The following is a 19,408-nucleotide window of genomic DNA, read 5'->3' as shown; positions in this document are numbered from 1 at the left end:
TTCCTGTGCCTGAATTTAAGCCATGTCCCACCTTCCTTGCTTGTTCTCCATTTTCTAGGCTTGACTTTTCATGCTTCTTGATGATCTGGGAAGTAGCTAATATCCTTCTGATATGTCTGTGCTTATGGACATTTTTTTTTTTTTTTTGTAACCAAGGATCCCCATAAATGAGCCTGTAATTTCCATTGTTGCTTTTAATATGCCAGCCATTTTTGTCATAGATCAGAGTTAAATTGTTTTCATACCCTAACTAGCTTATTATGTTTTCATGAAGTATTTCATTTGGTTCTTAGAGGTCTCAGTACTACTAACTAGAGATTTTGAGATCTCCCAATTTGTTATGAAAGTTTAAAGCATCTCCTTTTGACTGCATTAGATAGGAAAACTGGTTCCTTTTGACTTTGCTGTAGTTGAGCCAGATAACTTCTAAAATATATCCTATTTTATCAGCATAAAAATTACATTATAACCTTTCACATGCAGAATAATATAGGACACAGCTGCTGATTGCCTTGGGGCTGCCAAGCTGATCACTCCAGGGACTATCACAGGTGGAATTGTGTCCCCTGAAAATATGTTGAGGTCCTGTGGCAGGACTTTAGTCTTAAACCCTAGTACCTGTAACTGTAACCTTATTTGGAAATCGGGATTTTGCAGATGACTACAATGAAATCATTAGAGTGGGCCTAATCCTTTATGACTGTGTGCTTATAAAAAGAGGAAATTTAGACACAGAGACAGACATGTACAGAAGGAAAAGGATATGTAAAAACATGGTGAGAACATCATCTATCAGACAAGGAGTGCCTGAGGCTACTAGAAGCTCGAAAAGGGGCCTGCAAGAGATTCTCCCTCAAGCCCTCAGAAGGAACCAACCTTGCCAACTTCATCTCAGACTTTGAGCCTCCAGAACTGTGATGTGACAAATTTCAGTAATTTAAGCCACCCAGTTTGTGGCACTTTATTACAGCAGCCCCATGAAATTAATAAGGGACCTTTCCTTATTTTGGCAAGCCCAGCCATACATCCACGAGACTACATACTCCCTGGGGGAGCAACTGTTTTCTAATGGACAGCTATTAGCAACCGAAACTTTCTTCTAAGGAACCCAGCTTACGGTTCGTTACAAACTGCTGAAGGCGGCTCTGCGACCCGATGTATTTAAGGTATCTGATTGATCAAGGTCTATTGTGTCATCTGTATGCTTGAAGAAGATTCTGAGATGCACATCCAGTTCAGATAAATTCATTAAAATCCTCAACACTCTCTAATGTGGACAATTTTTATTTTTAGGAAACCATTATAGGCCTCAAAACAGTTTCTACGTTAGATCCTGTACGTGAAAGCCAGAAAACTTAGTAGCATTACTTAAAATATTCTTTATTTAGTCTTCTTGCCTATCTGAAAATTACGTTCATTTTTCTTTTCATTTTTTGGGTGAGAAGGAGGATAGGGAGGGTTATCCGATGGCAAGCAGCTTATGATCAAGGGAAACGGTGTCAGTGATTAACTGTCAGTTTTCCTTCAGTCATATTATCTTGGGTTATAGGTAATTACTTGAAAGAAGGAATAACTACCAAAGACAAAGAGCATATCTTCAGTTTTATTGCTTGGAATCTACAATTGCAAAGTGTTTGAGGTCATTTCTTAAACCACTGCATAATACATGCATACATATTTAGAAAACTTACAAAACTATTTAAAAAGTTGTTCTCCAATAGGATTTTTCCTAGTTTACTAGGCCGAGCATAAAAAATATACCCAAATGCACCTTTCTCTAATTTTCCTTACAAGCTTATTGACATTTGTTTATTTATAGTTAATCTGTATATTCATTCAACTGAGGGAATTATTTTACTGTAACAGCCTTTATACAGAGGTTATGAAATTTAAAAGTATATTTTGTATCGAGTACTTAATATTTATAAACATTAAGAAACCAACATACACCCTCTCCAAACCTCTAGCTGCTGTTTGCTCACGGTTTTTTAAAGTGAAATTTCCCATTTCTTGTTGGATCATTTATGCAACGCTGAGAAGGTTCACATGGTCCCATCACCACCTTAAGCAAGTGTTTGTTCTTTGGGCATAAATCCTCTCATCAGTCTGAGTATTCCCTGAGCACCCCACTCAGAGGGGCCACCCGGAAGGAGTTCTCATATCTGTACTTGAGAATGACTTAAGGCTGATTATTCAGATTTGGTGGCAAAGAGGACTTCAAAATTCTGTTGTATATCATTTTTAAAACACCCTTGTCTCCCCTCTAGGTTTCCCTTAAGTGGGGGAGGTGAGTGTGTGTGTGTGGTGCGACTAGAATAAGTACAGTGCTGGTACACGCTGGGAGGGACAGGTGCAGGTTTTGAATTCATCTTGTCTGAGAAGGTTCTCTTCTCATGACATCTTCACATTAGGAAGAAGGGAGGAAAGAGCATAGAGGCAGAACTGACGGAATCTCATAAAATTATTAACAGCTAATACCACAAGTCAGGCACTGTGCTGTTACTCCTTAGCACGCATATGTTTAACAAATCTAAATGTCCTTTAGCTCTTTCTCTTCTATAATGTAAATCAACCCTCGGTGCCCTCTTCTTCCCTTTCTTCCTGCCCTTTGACTTGCAGTCTCTGGCCTTTCCTATTACCTGACTCATCAGAGGCACATGGGTGGTGCAAGAGAGAATGCTGCCCTGTGTGTAGTCCATTAAATTTACTACAACAGCAGGAGCTGAAAAGGAAAAAACAAAACAAAACAAAAAAATACAGAAAAACAGAGATTTGTCCTCTATGAGCTTGGGGCTATTGCAGAGACCCTCAAGTATCTTTCTGAACGGCAACTGGATAGAGTTCAAAGAGCACCGGACTTGAGGTCAGAAGACCTAGGTCCAAATCTTGGATCTGTAACTTTTAGCTGTGTGGCCTTAAACAAGTCAGCCCTTTCTGAGCTTTAGTCTCCTCATCTGTCACATGGGAAAAACAACACCTGTCTTGCTCACCAAAGAAAGTGATGAGCAGCAAGTAAGATAATGTGCTTAAAACTCCCTTGTAAATAATAACATTCTATGTAAACATGAGTAGTTTGGTGGATTAGAATGGATATAAAGGAGAAAAATGATTTCTATGGTTTAAAATTGTTCACAAAATTTTATTAAAATTTGCATATGTAAACTAAAGATGGTTGGCCTTCCCCTCATAGGGCTCCTTTTAAATTTTCTTCCTGTGTGTTCACTAAGTTGATCCTGAGTGATCTTGTCACTGTCTTCATTTACAACCCTCTAAGCTCAGCTTCTCGGAGCCTTTTAGGACAGTCTGTGCCCTTACAAAGCCAGTTCCTCAAAGGCAGGCTTGAATCTCATTTGAGAAAAAATGCAGTTCCACACATTAATGGCAAAGAGAGTTTTTGGCTATTGGTATAAAACAATGATAATTGCCAAAAATGAGAGAAATATTAGCGAAAAACTTCCATGGCAATGACTTCCTGCAGAAAACATGATCCGACCTTCAATTCCTGTATAAATTACTTTCAATTTTGAAATGTATTGAGAAACCACGTTGATATCTTCGTCACCTAGAAAAATAAAGACATTATTTTAATTACAGAAAAAGTATCAGCAGTAAGAGAGAAGAAAACCAAATGTATTTCTCTAAAGTCCTTTGTAATTATAAAAAGGAAGATATTCCTTTCATAAACAGAGATAAAGTGTCACAGAAGATAAGAACAGTGGTGATCATAAGTGCAAAGAACTTGGTTCTTTTTTCGTGTTATAGGTGTAAAATGTGCCTGGGGTTCAATAGTAGGTAATTGGGGTCTCGGCTCTGAGATGACTCAAAAAAAAGGTTGTTGACATCATTGCCTTGAAACCACTCCAGAACAAGGGCATTAGGGAAGTGGATCAAGAACAATTACTTGAGACATAACAGTGGCTTTCTTTTGCTTGCCTGCTCCAGAATCATTTTCACATAATTGCTGGAAAGACAATGGAGACTTCATTTCTAGAAAAGAGGAGAGCTGATAAAGAAATACTAATTGCCTGTAGCTACTACAACAAACCCATAGGGACCTGACAACTTTATTTTAAAAATACCACTCTACAAATCATATATCTGATAAGGGGTTAATATTCAAAATAGATAAAGAATTCATACAACTCAGAAAAAAAACAATTAAAAATGGGCAGAAGATCTGAATAGACATTTATTCAAAGAAGACATACAGATGGCGAACAGACAAAAGAAAAGACGCTCAACATCACTAATCATGAAATGCAAATAAACAACCACAGCGAGACATCACCTCACATATGTTAGAATTGCTGTCATCAAAAAGAAAAGAAATAACAAGTGTTGGTGAGGATGTGGAGGAAAGAGAACCCTTGTGCATTGTTGGTGGGAATATAAAGTGGTACAGCCACTGTGGAAAATAGTATGGAGGTTCTTCAAAAAATTAAAAATAGAGCTAATATATAATCCAGCAATTCCACTTCTGGGTATTTATCCAAAGAAAATGAAAACACTTAAGTCAGAAAAATATGCACCCCCATGTACATTGCAGCATTTTCAGTAGCCAACATAAGGAAGCAACCTACATGTCCATCAATGGATAAATGGATAAAGAAATTGTGGTATATACACATACACAGGAATACTATTCAGCCATAAAAACAATGAAATCTTGCCATTTGGGAAAACACAGGTGGATCTTGAGGGCATTATGCAAAGTGAAATAAGTCAAAAAAGAGAGATACAGTATGGTTTCATTTATATGTAGAATTCAACAACAACAAAACCAACCTAATAGATACAGAGAACAGGTTGGTGGTTACCAGAGGCACAGGGGTGAGGGATGGGAGAAATGGGTGAAGGGGATCAACAGGTATAAGCTTCCAATATAAAATAAAGAAGTCCTGGGGATGTAATGTATAGCATGGCGAATACAGTTGTTATTCTACTTACTATATAGTGTTGTATATTTGTGAGTTGCTATGAGTAGATTTTTCTTCCCATTTTTTATTTTTTTTAAATATTTTTATTAAAAACTATAGCTAACACACAATATTGTATTAGCTTCAACAACAAATGTTGAACCACCATAGTTGTTCAACATTTATATACCTAAGGAAGTGATCATGATAAGTCCAGCAACCATCTGACACTGTACCATGCTATCACAATGGTATTGACTATATTCCCCATGTTGTACATTACATCCCCATGACTTGTTTTATACCTGGAAATCTGAACCTCTTATTTCCCTCCCCTGACTAGTCTAGTACTCACCTGGCACTATATATAGCTATTACCATATTATGACTATATTCTCTATGCTGAACATCCTCATGATTATATGTAACTACCAATTTGTACTTCACCTTTTTCACCCTGTTCCCCAACCCCCTCCTATCTTTCACCCCGATAAACCTAGTACCCATGTGACACTAGATTTACTACCATATTATTGATTATATTTCTTCTGCTATGCCCTACATTCCCTTGACTACTTTGTAACAACCAATTTGTACTTCTTAATCCCTTCCAACTTTTCACCCACCCTCTCAACCCTCCTCCCATCTGGCAACCATCAAAATGTTCTTTGTGTATATGACTGTGTTTCTGTTTTGTTTGTTTGTTTATTTTGTTCTTCAGATTCCACATATAAGTGAAATCACGTTGTATCTGTCTTTCTCTGGCTGACATACTTCACCCAGCACAATATCCTTCAGGTCCATCCATGCCTCTGCAGATGGCAAGAACCCATTCCCTTCCATGGCTGAGAAGTAGTCCATTGTATATATGTACCACCTCCTCTTTATCCATTCTTTCATCGATGGACACCCAGGTTGTCTCCACATCTTGGCCATTGTAAACAACGCTGCAATGAACAAATGGATGCACATGTCCCCTTGAAGTAGCATTTTAGGTTTCTTTGGATAAATACCCAGAAGTGCGATTACTGGGTCCTTCTTTGTCTTTTGTTATAGTCTTTGTTTTAAAGTCCATTTTGTCTGGTATAAGTATTGCTACTCCAGCTTTTTTGTGTGTTTTTCCATTTCCATTTTCATGACATATCTTTTTCCATCCCTTTAGTTTGTGTGTGTCTTTCAATCGGAAGTGAGTCTCTTGTAGAGAGCACATGTAAGGGTTTTGTTTTCTTATTCATTCAGCCACACTATGTTTTTGATTGAAGCATTTAATCCATTTATATTGAAAGTAATTGTTGATAGATATGTAGCTATTGCCATTTCATTATTCATAATTTCGATTTCTTTTTCATCTTAAAGAAGGCCCTCTAACATTCTCTGTAATACTGGTTTGGTGATGATGAACTCCTTTAGCTTTTTTTTGTCTGGGAAGCTCTTTATCTGTCCTTTGATTTTAAATGATAGCCTTGCTGGGTAGAGAGAGTAGTCTTGGTTGTAGATCATTGCTTTTCATCATGTTGAATATTTTTTGCTAATCCCTTCTGGCCTGCAAAGTTTCTGGTGAAGAATCAGCTGACAGTCTCATGGGAGCTCCCTTATAAGTTACTATTTGCCTTTCTCTTCCTGCTTTTAGGATTCTCTCTTTGTCTTTAACTGTTGCCATTTTAAATATAATCTGTCTTGGTGTGGGCGTGTTTGGATTAATCTTGTTTGGGACTCTGTGCTTCCTGGTATGTCTATTTCCTTTGCCAGTTTAGGGAAGTTTTCAGTGATCATTTCTTCAAATAGGTTTTCAATAACCTGCTCTCTCTCTTCTCCTTCTGCTACCCCTATGATGAAAATGTTGGTACACTTGATATTGTCCCAGAGGCCCCTTAAACTCTCCTCATTGTTTTGGATTCTTTTTTTTTCTTTTGCTATTCTGATTGGTTGTTTTCTGCTACCTTGTCTTCCAAATCATTGATTCAGTCCTCTGCTTCATTTAGTCTGTTGGTGATTCCTTCTAGTGCATTCTTCATTTCATTTATTGTATTCTTCACTTCTGACTGGTTCATTCTGTCTTTTTTGTTTGTGTTTGTTTGTTTGTTTGCTTGCTATCTCTTTGTTGAAGTTCTTACTGAGTTCCTTGAGCATCCTTATAACTAGTGTTTGGAACTCTGTCTTTGGTAAGTTGCTTGCCTCCCTGTTGTTTAGTTCTTTTTCTGGATTTTTCTCCTGTTCTTTCATTTGGGATGCATTTCTTTGTTTCTTCATTTTGGCTGCATCTTTCTTTGTTTCTCTGTGTTAGATTGATCTACTACATCTCTTGCCACGTGCCTTATGTAGTAGGTGCCCTGGCACATTCTCCCTGGTCACCTGAGCCGGGTACTTCAGGAGTGTCCATTGTGTGGTTCGTGTGTGCCCTCCTGTAATATTTGAGCCTTGATTGCTGTTGGCCATTAATGAGTGGGATTGATCATCAGGTTGACTGGCCTCATCCACAGCTTATGGGCTGCTGTGCTTAGGGTCCCACCACACAGAATGAGAGTCACCCCAGCAGGCTCTGGTATTTGTTCAGACCACCCTTCGGGTATTCTAACTTGTGGGGCTAACTGAGCACTGCTCTGCTGTGGTCTGTAGCCAACCTCCAAGTATGTTGGTTCTGGGACCTTTTGGAAGGGACTCTGGTGCAGGCCCAGGACAGCCACTGCCTGTGACTAGTCAGGGCTACCTGGTAGGAGCTACAAAGTGATCCACAGTTGGTTGCTGCCTGTGCTGGACCTGGAGGCATGTGGGAGAGGCCATGCTGGGAACCGAGGATGGCTGCCACTGGTACAGGGTCTGGGGTAGCTCCCAGACACACCGAGGCCTGCTGCCACCTGCTGCTGGATGTCGGCTCCAGTAAGGTTCAGCCACAGATAAAGCCTTGTGCGGTATGGAGTTGGGTGTGGTGGGGTACCAGTGAGTTAGCTGGGAGGAGCAGCAGAGCTCACCAGGCGAATCAGATTCAGATTTGGCTGTAAGCATGGGGGAGGGCTCAACACAGGAAAGATGGCACCTGACTGCTGGCTGCACAGGAGGAGAATCCTACACGAGGAAATTGCTGACTGTCCTTCATGCCATTCCTCGATGCCACACACCTGTCTACCCCCCATATGCCTCTGAAGCTCCCCGAGTCACTGTTCCTTCTCTGGAGCCTGTGAGTGAATCTGTGCATGAGCCGTTTAATAAGAGGCGCCTGGGTTTCCCGCAGCCTTCTGTCCCACCCAGAGGTTGGAATCCTCACTGTTTTTCACAGCCAGATGTTGGGACTCCTTTCCCAGCACCAGTACCCAGTACTCCTGGGTGGGAAGCCTGGTATGAAGCCTTGCTCCTCCATGGGGAACCTCTGGCTGAGATATCCCTCCCAATTTTCATCTGCTACATGGATGTTTGGGGCCAGCCTGTTTTGTATCTTTGCCCCTCCTACCAGTCTCGTCATGGCTTCTTCTTTATATCCTTAGTTATAAAACTTCCGTTTAGCTAGACTTCAGATGGTTCTCCAGGTTGATTGTTGTATAATTTAGTTGTAATTTGGATGTGTTTATGGGATGAGGAAAGCACAGAGTGTATCTACTCTGTCATCTTGGATCATTCCCCCGAGAGCAGATTTTAAAAGTCTTCATCACAAGAAAAACTGTAAGGTGATGGATGTTAAGTAGACTTATTGTAGTGATCATTTCACAATGTATACAAATATTGAATCATTATGTTGTACACTTGAAACTAATGTATATCAATTATTATCTCAATAGTAAAATATCATTCTAATACTTAAAAAAGAACTCCTCTGCAGTGGTTCTCACCCTTGGGTATACATTAGAATCACTGGAAGAGAATTTTGCCCCAACACAATTAAATTAGAATCTCTTAAGAGTTGGGGCCAAGGTACTGGTATTTAATTTAAAATGCTCCCCTAGTGATTTTAATGTATAGCCAGGGTTGAGGACTCTTAAGCCCAAGGCTTCCTCAACCTTCTGTGTGAGTTCTTTCTCTCCAACACCCATCAGTCTGGGTTTGGGTGTTGTACAGCCAACAGCCTCTGTCTCCTGTGGGGCTAAAGAGGACACTATTAAAGCCTCCCCTTCCATCTCCTATCATGGAATGGAAAGAAGCAGCCAGTGCCCTTTGCCCTGGCTCTGCTTTCTACCCTCCTTGGAGTATGCAGCTAAGATGGTAGGTCCACCATGATAAAGCTGAGGAGGAAGCTGGCTGAGTCCTATCCTGGTGATTCAGAGAAGCTGTGCATATATAATATATCTTGTAAGCACACTGGTTTCTGCCCTGGAGAAGAGGAAGTGGTAGTGTATTCTGTTAGTGGACTTTTATCAACATGAGCTGGTTCTCAAATGGATTTTTAAAAGTGAAGCTGAGCTATAATGACCCTCAATACTTCCAAAAATATTGACTGGTGTCAAGTGTAGTTCCTATAACTTGCTCCACCAACCCACTGTGTTGAAATGGGGACCGGGGGGCATATCCCATCCACTCCTTGACCTAGTCACGCTAAAAGTTCTTTAAGAAAGTTTAGATGATTTAATATGATAGTTTTCCACATCCAACCTAAAATTATAGAGGTGTATTTTTTCTGTTAAGTGCAAAACTTGTATTTCAAAATTTAAATAGTACTTAAAAGAGTTTATATGTTTATATGTACTTAAAAGAGTTTTAAAACATTTTTCATTTAAAAATGTTTTTTCCCCCCTGGGCTTGGATGGATGGGTATGTGTGCTGGGAAGGGATAGGGCACATATTCCCCAATGCCATGCTGTTGTTTTCCAACAAAGAGGAGGGAGTCAGACCCCCAGGGTCAACATCTGGTTTCTGGCTTCACCCCTCCTGGCATCATGAGTAGCTCTTTGGACCAGTTCTGTTGTTCTTGAGTACTTTTGGGATCTGGAGAGGAGTCATGCTGTGCTTACCTGAATCATGTTGTAAGGCTTCATCTTTTATTATCTGGTATCCATCTCCACCATTGGCAAGGAAACTTGGGAGGATCACCTTGTATACCTCATCCATTTTGAGAGGCTCATAACTGGGCACTCGACACTGGGTACAAACAACTTCTATTTTGACCACTCTATTCCCGGGCTTTTGGGAAAGATCATACACCACATGAATTCCTAGAAAAGAAATGAGTCTGTATATTTTCACTGGATCCAAAGGGAAATTTCTGTTTTCTAAGAGATTTTGGCCAAAATTTGGAATCGGGGCACTAGGCTTTGTTTTCATTTAGTTTGAGCTTGAGTGAAATTTCAGCAAGAGAGGTGATGTGACATTGCAACTCCACTTTCTTGGTTAGGTTTATCCTTGAGTCCTCTGAGAGGTCTGAGAACCACTGAGAGGAAAATGGGCTCTGTCCCAGAATGGGCAAGGGGTGACTCTACAGGGAGAAACCACATCTTTTAAAAATCCTGAGTGAATTGGTCCAGCAGCTTTGGAAAATGATAAATAGAAGAGAGGTGCATAACATTTGTTAAAATTTAGAAAACTGCAAAATGGTAATAATTCGGGCTTGGGTGGCTTTCACAAAACATGTAACTTCCCTGCTATTCACTCTTTCCTGGGAAAATGCAGAATATATGGGTTACCCTACAGGCAGCAGGCTGGGGTCCCACCACCTCCTGCAGCCCGTCAATCCCCACAGGGGGGTGTTTTGCAGCGGGAGGACTTGACAAAGCAATCACACCCATCAAGTGGGGCCCACAATCTACAGTAAAAAAAAAAAGAGGCCAGAATATGGTTTCAGAGTCAAAGAAGAATTTTAACTTAAAGATTAATTCACTGGACTGTGGAATTATTGACAAAAGTGTTTCAGAAGTCCTTGGCAATTTGGGAAGAATTTATTTAGTTTTCACTGGAATCCATGAGATGAGCAGGGCAGGCTTTCTCACTGCATTCAGAGAGGTTGAAGACTTGCCCCAGGTCACAGTGGAACCAGAATCAGGTGTTCCAATGTGTCTACACCCCAGGCTGCCCCTCCCAGAAATCATCCATGTTAATACTTTGGATGTGTCCCAATCAGACTTGGCAAATATTGCTCATTGCCAGGGCCTTGGAACTTTACCTCGGACCTAATTTCAGCGGACTAGGGGTCCATGGCCATTAAAAGACTATGCATGGGTGTTGGGTCGTGGAATCCCCGAACAAGCCTGACCACAGAGGTCCTGGTGAAGGAGCAGCTAAGCCAACCAGCAGGAATCCCGTCTCACCTGGGAGGGTGACTTACCGCCCACCTGCAGGAACTCTCCAGTGGACTGGCCATAGCGGTGCACACTGTGCTCGAAGGCCTTCTTCAGTGTGGAGCCTTTCAGTCGGACTATGTCAAAGGTGCCTCCAAAGGGTAACACAGCAGCTAGGTTCTCCCAGGTAATCGTGCCTGAGGGTAGTCACAGATGAGGCAAGAAGGAAAACAGCTTGGGAATAAGCTTACACCAAGACCAGTTTCCTTAGGACTGGTGAAGGAGGTGAGGAATTGTGGGGCCATGGGAGGCTATTGGGGCACAACCAGCTGTGTCTAAGTGGTTCCTGTCACTGACGGGGGGAACAGATTCAAGGGACCTATGGCCATGCCCTCCACCACTGAGCAAGATGGCAGGAGCTTATACATGGCTGTGGCTCCAGTTACCTGTGCCCTGCTCTGGATCTCCTGGCTTGAGGCTGGATCTTAAGTGGCTGTTAAGCATCACTTAGTTCCTCCAGACAGGCAGTATGTCCCTGCCGCCTGTCCCTGAGACAAGCTTGGGGCTCACACTAAGGTTGACTGGTTTTGACAGAATATCAGGGAAGACTACAAGAGCGTCTTGAGTGTCTGTCTAGTTGGTTTATTTCACCATATGATATAATCCTGGATATCTGTAAATGCACTAAATATATATATATATATATATATATATATATATATATATATATATATATATATATATATATATAATCCAGTAATACATTTTCCAGCACAGAAGACAGTTTTGCCTTTCACTTTCCACATGTCAAGGTGGAGACTGTCAATATTTTGCAGGAATCAGCAGCAATTCCTATTTAGCTTTGTGAGTCAGAAGTTTCGATGAAGCTTGGGTTCCACTAACGCTACCCCGCTGCCTCTGTGTGAGAACACATACTGAGAACACACAAGTGTGTGTGTGCCCTTTGGGCTGGGCACTGACTTGAATAGCAGTTAACCTAAAGGGAAGGAACCGACACTGGTACGTGGCTGGCAGCGTGGTCAGAGGGCGAACACGCTGCGCGGAGGCCCTGAGCCGGGCGTACCGTTGTTCCGCTCATCGATGGGTGACCGAATGCTGCCTCCATTTAAAATGCACATGGACACGTGGTTCCAGGACATGTCATCCAAGTGTCTGAGGTTGTTGTTAATCTGCAATGGTAGTATGAATGTACATTACTTATTGTGGGTCTTCTTCCTTAGGCTCCGTTCCAGGAAGTTGGTTAGCTCTCCTGAAGAAATAAAGCTGCTTCCCTGCTCCTGTGTTCCCCAGAGATTTCTCAAGTCTAACTAGAACTAGTTTTATGCTCTGAGAAGCAAAACTGGGATATTGTGACCAGTCCCATGTCAGACCCCGGAAAGCAAGTAGCTCTGGGCCCCCTCTCCTAAGACCCCAGTACTGTCAGGCCAGAGGGCCTCAGCGCAACCAGCCCTTGTGGTGCCAGGACAGGGCCTCCGTGCAGATGTCTGCACCACCACTCCTCCACGGCCGGCTGCCCAGGGCAGGTGCCACACTCGCTCCTGAAGGCAGGACTGAAACCCTTTGGACTCCAGCCTCAGGCCAGTAAGAACCCTGGCCTCCAGGTCTAGGTCCCCGGCCAGTTCCCAAGCTGGCAATTTTAAAGGCACAGAGACAGCCTCCTGAAACTGGGGAGAATCCGTTTCATTCTTACTTTTCTTTTGCAAAGTTTATGTTTAGTTACAGGAAAGAAAATGTATACATTCTCAATGGAAAAAAAAATGCATTGCAAAACCAAAACTTTTCTTACACTTGCCCTAGTCTCTTAACAGAGAGGTAAGCACTGCTTCTAGTCTGGGGTGTTTCCTTAGAGACCTTTCTCTAAACATCCACATACTGGCTTCTCTTTAGCTACTTCTCTTGTAGCCTTGGTCGTGCCTTGGAAAGTGAATGCCGTCATGTACTTGGCAGACATTTATTGATGGTGGTTATGTCCCAGGCACTGTGCAGAGCACAGACCACGAAACAACCCGCCCTGGGCTGCTTGTGGGCTGAGTCACCGTGGAGACCTGGTTGAGCAGGGCCCCCACGGGGCTGCCACACCAGTCTGCCCACAGACAGGTGGACAGAGGGGTACTTTTCATGGGTGATTTGCTCAGCTGCAAGACTTAACTATCATCATTATAAATGTGTGTTGTCATTCTCTGCTTGTGAAGGAGGTTCCAGTCACACAAGGCCTAGCTCTCTGGAGGCAAGAGGACAGACCAGTGAAACACAGTGGCCACGTTAGGGCCACGCAGATGTGTTTTATCTACTATGTCTACGTCTTCAGACTAGTAGAGTTGGTGTATTCAGATCATCTCAAGGTAAAACAATATCCAAAATTCAGACATCCCAAAATGAACACCTTAAAATAAAGCCTTCGGTTCTTGCAAGTCAGTAAAGTGATGGTCAGCTGGTCTAGGCGTGTACCTTCCCAGGATGCTCAGCATGAACCCATGCCAAGCTGTGGTCTGGGCCCTATGTTTTTTCCTAAATACTCAGTTTAATGATCAGGTTGTCCCTCCTGGTGTCTTTCCTCCCTTCCTGGGCCTAGGCCCTGCATCCCTGTGGACTACTCACCATAGCGTCACAAATCAGGTTGCCCATGTTGCACTCTTTAAAGCGGCAGGATGGAGTGGTGCCATCCAAATAGACAATTGTTTTGCCCAATTCCTGGGAAGAATAATTATCTAATTTTTGCCGCCATTTTTTAATCTCTGCTTTTATACCTGGATCTAGAAGAAACAAACAAACAAAAAAATCAGCTTGCATTTAAAGCAGAGCTCACATTGGCCTAGATTTTGAAGAAGGAATCAAACATCATTTAGCCTACCTTTGATGAGTATACATTTCTTTACCATATTTATGTACATTTTGGTTTTGACTGAAATTTCCTTAGGGACATCTATTCTGTTTCCTGGTAATAAGACCTGGAATGGATCTTAATTGAAAGACATGCTGAGTATCCGAACATCAACTCATCACATCAGTAGGAGTACCTGTTGGCCCACCTAAGATAGCATTAGCGGTGGTGGTGGTCGGTGAAAGGCCAGGGGAAGTACAAAGGGCCTGCTGAGGTTCTGCTGTCTGTCTGGTCCCAGCCCCTCCCTCTGGCTATTGACAGGTCTGTGTTGTGACCAGTGGCTTTTCAGAGCACTGTGGCACTTTACTGCCCATCCTTCCCTGATCTGATCATGGTAAAGCTGTAAATGGCAGGTGAGAGAGAAGCATAGCAGTGTGTTTATGTGTACTCTATGAAAATGGATGACATAAAATGTATTTTTACTCTGAGGCCTAGACAAAAAAGGAAGAAAGATATCCCCTCATTTGGTAAATAAAGAAACTGAAGCCCATAAGACTGGATAATTTGCTCTAGGCACACTGCTGCTGGGGATGGGACTAGGGTTGGAGACTGCTCCACCCATTTTGAATCTCTTTGCTTCAGTAATCCTCTGAACAGGAGCTAAGAGTGGCTTTCGCATGCCAGGGGAAAGCCTGAAAAGGCTCAAGAAGCAGTGACATAGTATCTGATGCTGAGAAGACTTGAAGCAGCAAATGGGGATTTTTGGCATTTGGGTGTGTTTTAAGTCTTATGCACAGAAAGTATAAACTCAAGGGAGAAGCTCAATTCTTCAAAAGTATTACAATTTTGTCTCGAAACATTAACAACAACAATCAAAAAACAAAAATCCAGTCATCTAATTTTTGGATAAGTGGAACCTTGCTCTGAATTTCACATACCTTCAGGAATGTCGCTGTTGAGAAGAATGGGGTTTCCATGTGCAGTGATGACATTTCCTTTTTCATCAAAATCGACCTTCAGATAGCCTAGGTATTTGCCAAAAGCATAGGCCTGGACCACGGGGACCTTCCGTCCATCATCGGAGGTGACGATGAATGGATACTTCCCAGCTGGCACCTCTTTGGAAGGTGGATTGCCTAAAACGAAAGAACCAAAGCTGATCAAGTCACCCCTTGTACACAGCTAGCTGCAGGCCAGCAGGCCACTGGCCAGATGACAGTGAATTCTGAATTTGTGGCTTGCCAGCTGCTGCTCTATACAGCTGGTCTTGCAGAGCCCCCACTTGGGCACCTGTTCCCATTTCCGAACACCCTCTTGTCACATGAATCCTTTGATTCTCAACTCAGCAGGCATTTGCTAAGCCCTTCCTGAGTCCAGGGCACTGTGCCTGGTGCTGTGGGAGGCACAAATATACAATACTACTAAGATGATCCTACCTCATTCTGACCCAGGCTCCATTCTCATTAGCCAGGTGGGTAGCCACTTCACTTCACTGTACTTCAGTTTCCTCACTTGTAAAATGGGAGCAGTAACAATTCATACCTCACAGGTTTGCTGAGGATTAAATGTCTAAACTCCCTAGCATAGCGCCTGGCACACAGTAGATACTCAATGAATGTCTATTTCTTTCTCTTATGAGGTGACGGCAACTTCTAGAAACCCTAGACACGCACAGAGCTTAGAATCTTTAATGGAAGATGAGCAGAAATGACAAAAGGCTGTCCTTAGGTTTTGCTGCTAAATTTGGTGTCCCCTCCTGTGCCTTGGGAAGAGCCACAATTACCATGGCAGCCAACCAGCACGCCCACTACCCACCCCAGTCAGACCTCACACCAGCCTGGTTCTGCTGACTTCTGTCTCAGAGGAGACCCCTGCAGACAGTGTGGGAGCCACGCATCACCCAGAGGCTGAGAGGCACCCCCCCCACTGCCTCCTGGACACGTGCCTGCACGAGGGAGAACGCAGGCCATGACCTCTCATCACTTGGTGCGTTTCAGTTCTGTAACTGCTTCCCTCCTTCAGGCACGCTGCAGTTCCTATCTTACCTCCACAGAGACAATTACCTCGTTTGGGCTGTTTTGAATCAAAGACTATAGAACAGATATCCTTGACCTGCAACTGTTTCTGTCACCTCCCTCACCAAAGCTATGAGCAGTCGTTCCTATCAGATGTTTACAGAGGGCCCAGGGAACTTCAGCACGTGTGGGTTCCTCACATGGACCAGTTATAAGAAGTCGGCCAAAGAGCCGGGCCTGGAGCTATATCTCATTTAATCCTCTGGACATCCCATGAGGCAGGTCTATTATTATCTCCACTTTATAGACGAGAAGACTGATTGTCGTAAGCAACGTACCCAAGATCACATAGCTGGTATGTGAAGGAGAGCGGATTGAAAAGCAGGGCTGTGAGGCACTGGAGCTTATGTTTTCGCCACCACCCAACACAGCCTACGAAGTGCTACTCTTTCAAAGCCTGCAAGAGCTGGTTGCCAAAGGCCACTTACCAAGGCAGATGCAAGCCCAGGGGCGGCACCTTTGTGCCCCACGACATTTCTGGGCTTCTCTTTACACCTAAGACAAGCTGCATTGAATATTATGAAAAAACCCTGCTCAGCGCCTGTGCCAAGGGCACCCTCTTCCAGCTCAATAACCACAGAGCGGAAGTGCTGCAAATACCAGCACTTCACAAGCAGTAAGTAGCTATTGACAACCTTAACTTCCCATTTTCTTGCTCCCTTTGGGGAAAAAGAAAAAAGTCTTGGTACTTTAGTTTTACAAAAGCACCAGACTTGAGATGCAGTGCAGGCCTTGTCACATCTCCATTTACAGTGTACAGCCTCATGGGAAACACAGATGTTGGCTACAGCCGTCATAGATGATCTGATGCATTGCAGAGTAGTGAGGAAGTTTAACATTCTCATCGTCTGCATTCCATTCTGTGCCGGTCCTCCTCGGGGCAAGCCTGGAGCCTGGTCTTTACTTCAGGGGACCAGGAGGTGTGGCAGTCCCTTCCAACCTTCTCAGCTGAGGAGGGTTACAGAAGGTGGTTCTCTGAGCCCTAAGCAGACCGGGCAGGTGCAGTTCCCAAAATACCCACCAGGTGGCACAAAAAACCTGTCCAAGAGGAAGTAGCTCTAAATGAGCTTCTGAAAGGAGGTCTGGCAGTTTCCTGGAAACCCAAGAGAAAGGCAAGCCTGACTTTTTACTAGCCTGTATTTTTCTGCCTTCCATGGACATATCTGGACTTGAACAGAATGTCAAAGTTAGGGATCCGACGATCGGTCAAATGCTTCATCAGATCAGCACGCACTCTACAAACAGGAGCTATGGATCCCCGCTCCCATCTGACAAGAAGCATTTCCAGTTCTGAAAGGCCTTGATGTTCCTTTTGTTAGAACACAAGACATGCCATCTGCGTCTCGAGAGGACTTGCTTAGGAACAAGGAGCCACTTCCCATGTGGCTGAGGCAATGCTAGTTTGGTTAATCTCTGCCTCCTCCTCAGCGAAACCCTCTCTGCTCCCCGTCAACTTGGCAACCCCAGTAAACCACTGGCAGAGAAAACAATCCGGGGCTTGATATTTTCCACACCATTCTATTCTGCCAAAGATGCTCACGCCCAAAATGTTCTCTCCCCCTGGAGCCACACATCTGTCTCTAGAAACCCGACTTGTCATCTTGGCAAGAGAGAAATTACTCATTCTAGTCCAGCCATCTAGCAATACTCTGGGCACCACATCTGGAAAAGCTGTGGAGGTGTGGGCTTTTAGAGTTGGTAAGTGGGGTATTTCCTAGCATAGTGTGGGAACTTAACAGGGGGGGCCTGCCCTGGGGACCCTGGGCACAGCCGCCTCTCAGGAATGCGATGGTTCCAAGTGCAGGCCTGAGCAAATGCCCTCCCAGGGGCCAGAAGGGGCCGAGAGGGCGGATCATGTGGTGACGTGCTGGGGAGCAGAACTCTGACAGGGTTTTCACTTGGCTGAATGAATTGTAGAATGTTTTCAGGCAGATCATGCTATGATTTTAATGTATATGGAAAGTGGTTTAAGACTTCCAAACTTCCTATAAAGGGCTAGGTAAAAATATTGGTAATTAGCATATTTCACATCATTGCTTCAAGAGGGACTTGAGTCTCTCTTTTAAATTACTTGAAAGTGCTCTTTTCCACCAGATACTGTTTTTATCTGTCTACTTCTCTGCAAGGCCCAGTCTTAGTCACCATTATCTTGTGACTGGGTTACTGTGACAGCCTCCTAACTGATCTCTGTACATCTCTCCTTCCCCGATTTCTCATCTAGTCTCCACACAGCAGCTGGAGTGCTCTTTCTAAAACATGAATACGGTCATGTGCTCCCTGGTTTCTTACTAGCCATAGGCAAAACACTATAATTTTGACTTAAGTATCATAAACTATCACACGGACATGATGTGGCCCTTTCTTACCTTGCCAGTTTCCTCTGGTCCATCCTATCTGCACTTCACCAATCTTAGCTCCTCCCAGTTTTAGACCACACCCGCCTCCATAGCCTCGCAATATGGAGTAAGACTTGGAGCCAGAGGCCTACATGTGAATTATGTACTTTTGCTTCAGTGTATTCATCTGTAAAATGGAGAAAATAATACCTGCCTTACAGGGTTGTTGGGAAGATTAGAGAAGTTAATGCAACAAGTGAATCCTGACTCAGGTAAATGCTCAACAAAGATTAGAGATAATTATGTATCAAGTTAACTCCTGGATCTTTCTGATCTTAGTCCAAATATCAGTTCCTCAGGAGAACGCTCTCTGATGATCTCCCAGACTTGGTCGGGTCCTCCTATACACGCTTTCACAGTACCTTACACGTCGCCCTTTATAGCATGCTTTGTAATTATATACTGTAGGAGTTCAGAAGGGGTCACCTCAAGGTGTGCTATGTGGATTATTTTGAGCTAAAGGCAACCAAGACCCTCTGGGCTCAACAAAAACTTCTGCCCCCCCACCCCCCCCACTACCTAGAAGAGTTTGAATTAGGGGCCTTGCCCATAATAAGAGATTATCAGAGACAACCTTTAGTGACCTATCTATAGTGAAGGGCAAACTTCTAATTACTGAACATCTGCTCTTCTTATGTCCTGAGAATGACCTTCCTCCCCAAGACACCTTATCTCATCCCCAGCTCAGAATGTCATATCTACCTCATTTCCCCTTTTTGTCTCTGAACCACTCATGTATATGGGGTCTCTGACTCTCTCAGTATGTGGGGTTCCCATGGGTACGTATGTGAATTAAATTTGGTTTTCTCATTAACCTGTCTCATGTAGATTTAATTATGAGACCAGCTGAAAGAAACCTGAAGGGGAGAGGAAAGTTTATCTCTCTCCCACAATATAATGTGATTGATTTATTTACATACTTTAAAAAGAATCTGAGCAGGATCAGTGTGGAGAAGAGACTATTCCATAATGTGACTGCTGC

General features: G+C 43.2%; 1 protein-coding gene across 1 annotated transcript in view; it reads right to left on the bottom strand.

Annotated features, from left to right (window-relative positions):
- Window positions 1-1,586: 1,586 nt before the first annotated feature.
- NT5E (5'-nucleotidase ecto) overlaps window positions 1,587-19,408 on the bottom strand; it is a 55,703-nt gene continuing 37,881 nt past the window's right edge. Inside the window, exons 4-9 of the mRNA XM_033101041.1 lie at window positions 14,894-15,091; window positions 13,733-13,887; window positions 12,198-12,303; window positions 11,161-11,310; window positions 9,854-10,054; window positions 1,587-3,562 (exon numbers count right to left, since the gene is read on the bottom strand). Of these exons, the coding sequence (XP_032956932.1) occupies window positions 3,399-3,562; window positions 9,854-10,054; window positions 11,161-11,310; window positions 12,198-12,303; window positions 13,733-13,887; window positions 14,894-15,091 (974 nt within the window). The 3' untranslated portion in view covers window positions 1,587-3,398. The remainder of the gene's footprint in view (window positions 3,563-9,853; window positions 10,055-11,160; window positions 11,311-12,197; window positions 12,304-13,732; window positions 13,888-14,893; window positions 15,092-19,408) is intronic.

This window comes from Rhinolophus ferrumequinum, chromosome 3 (genome assembly GCF_004115265.2).
Source record: "Rhinolophus ferrumequinum isolate MPI-CBG mRhiFer1 chromosome 3, mRhiFer1_v1.p, whole genome shotgun sequence".
Taxonomy (NCBI): Eukaryota; Metazoa; Chordata; class Mammalia; order Chiroptera; family Rhinolophidae; genus Rhinolophus; species Rhinolophus ferrumequinum.
This window is presented reverse-complemented; position numbering and strand designations above follow the sequence as displayed.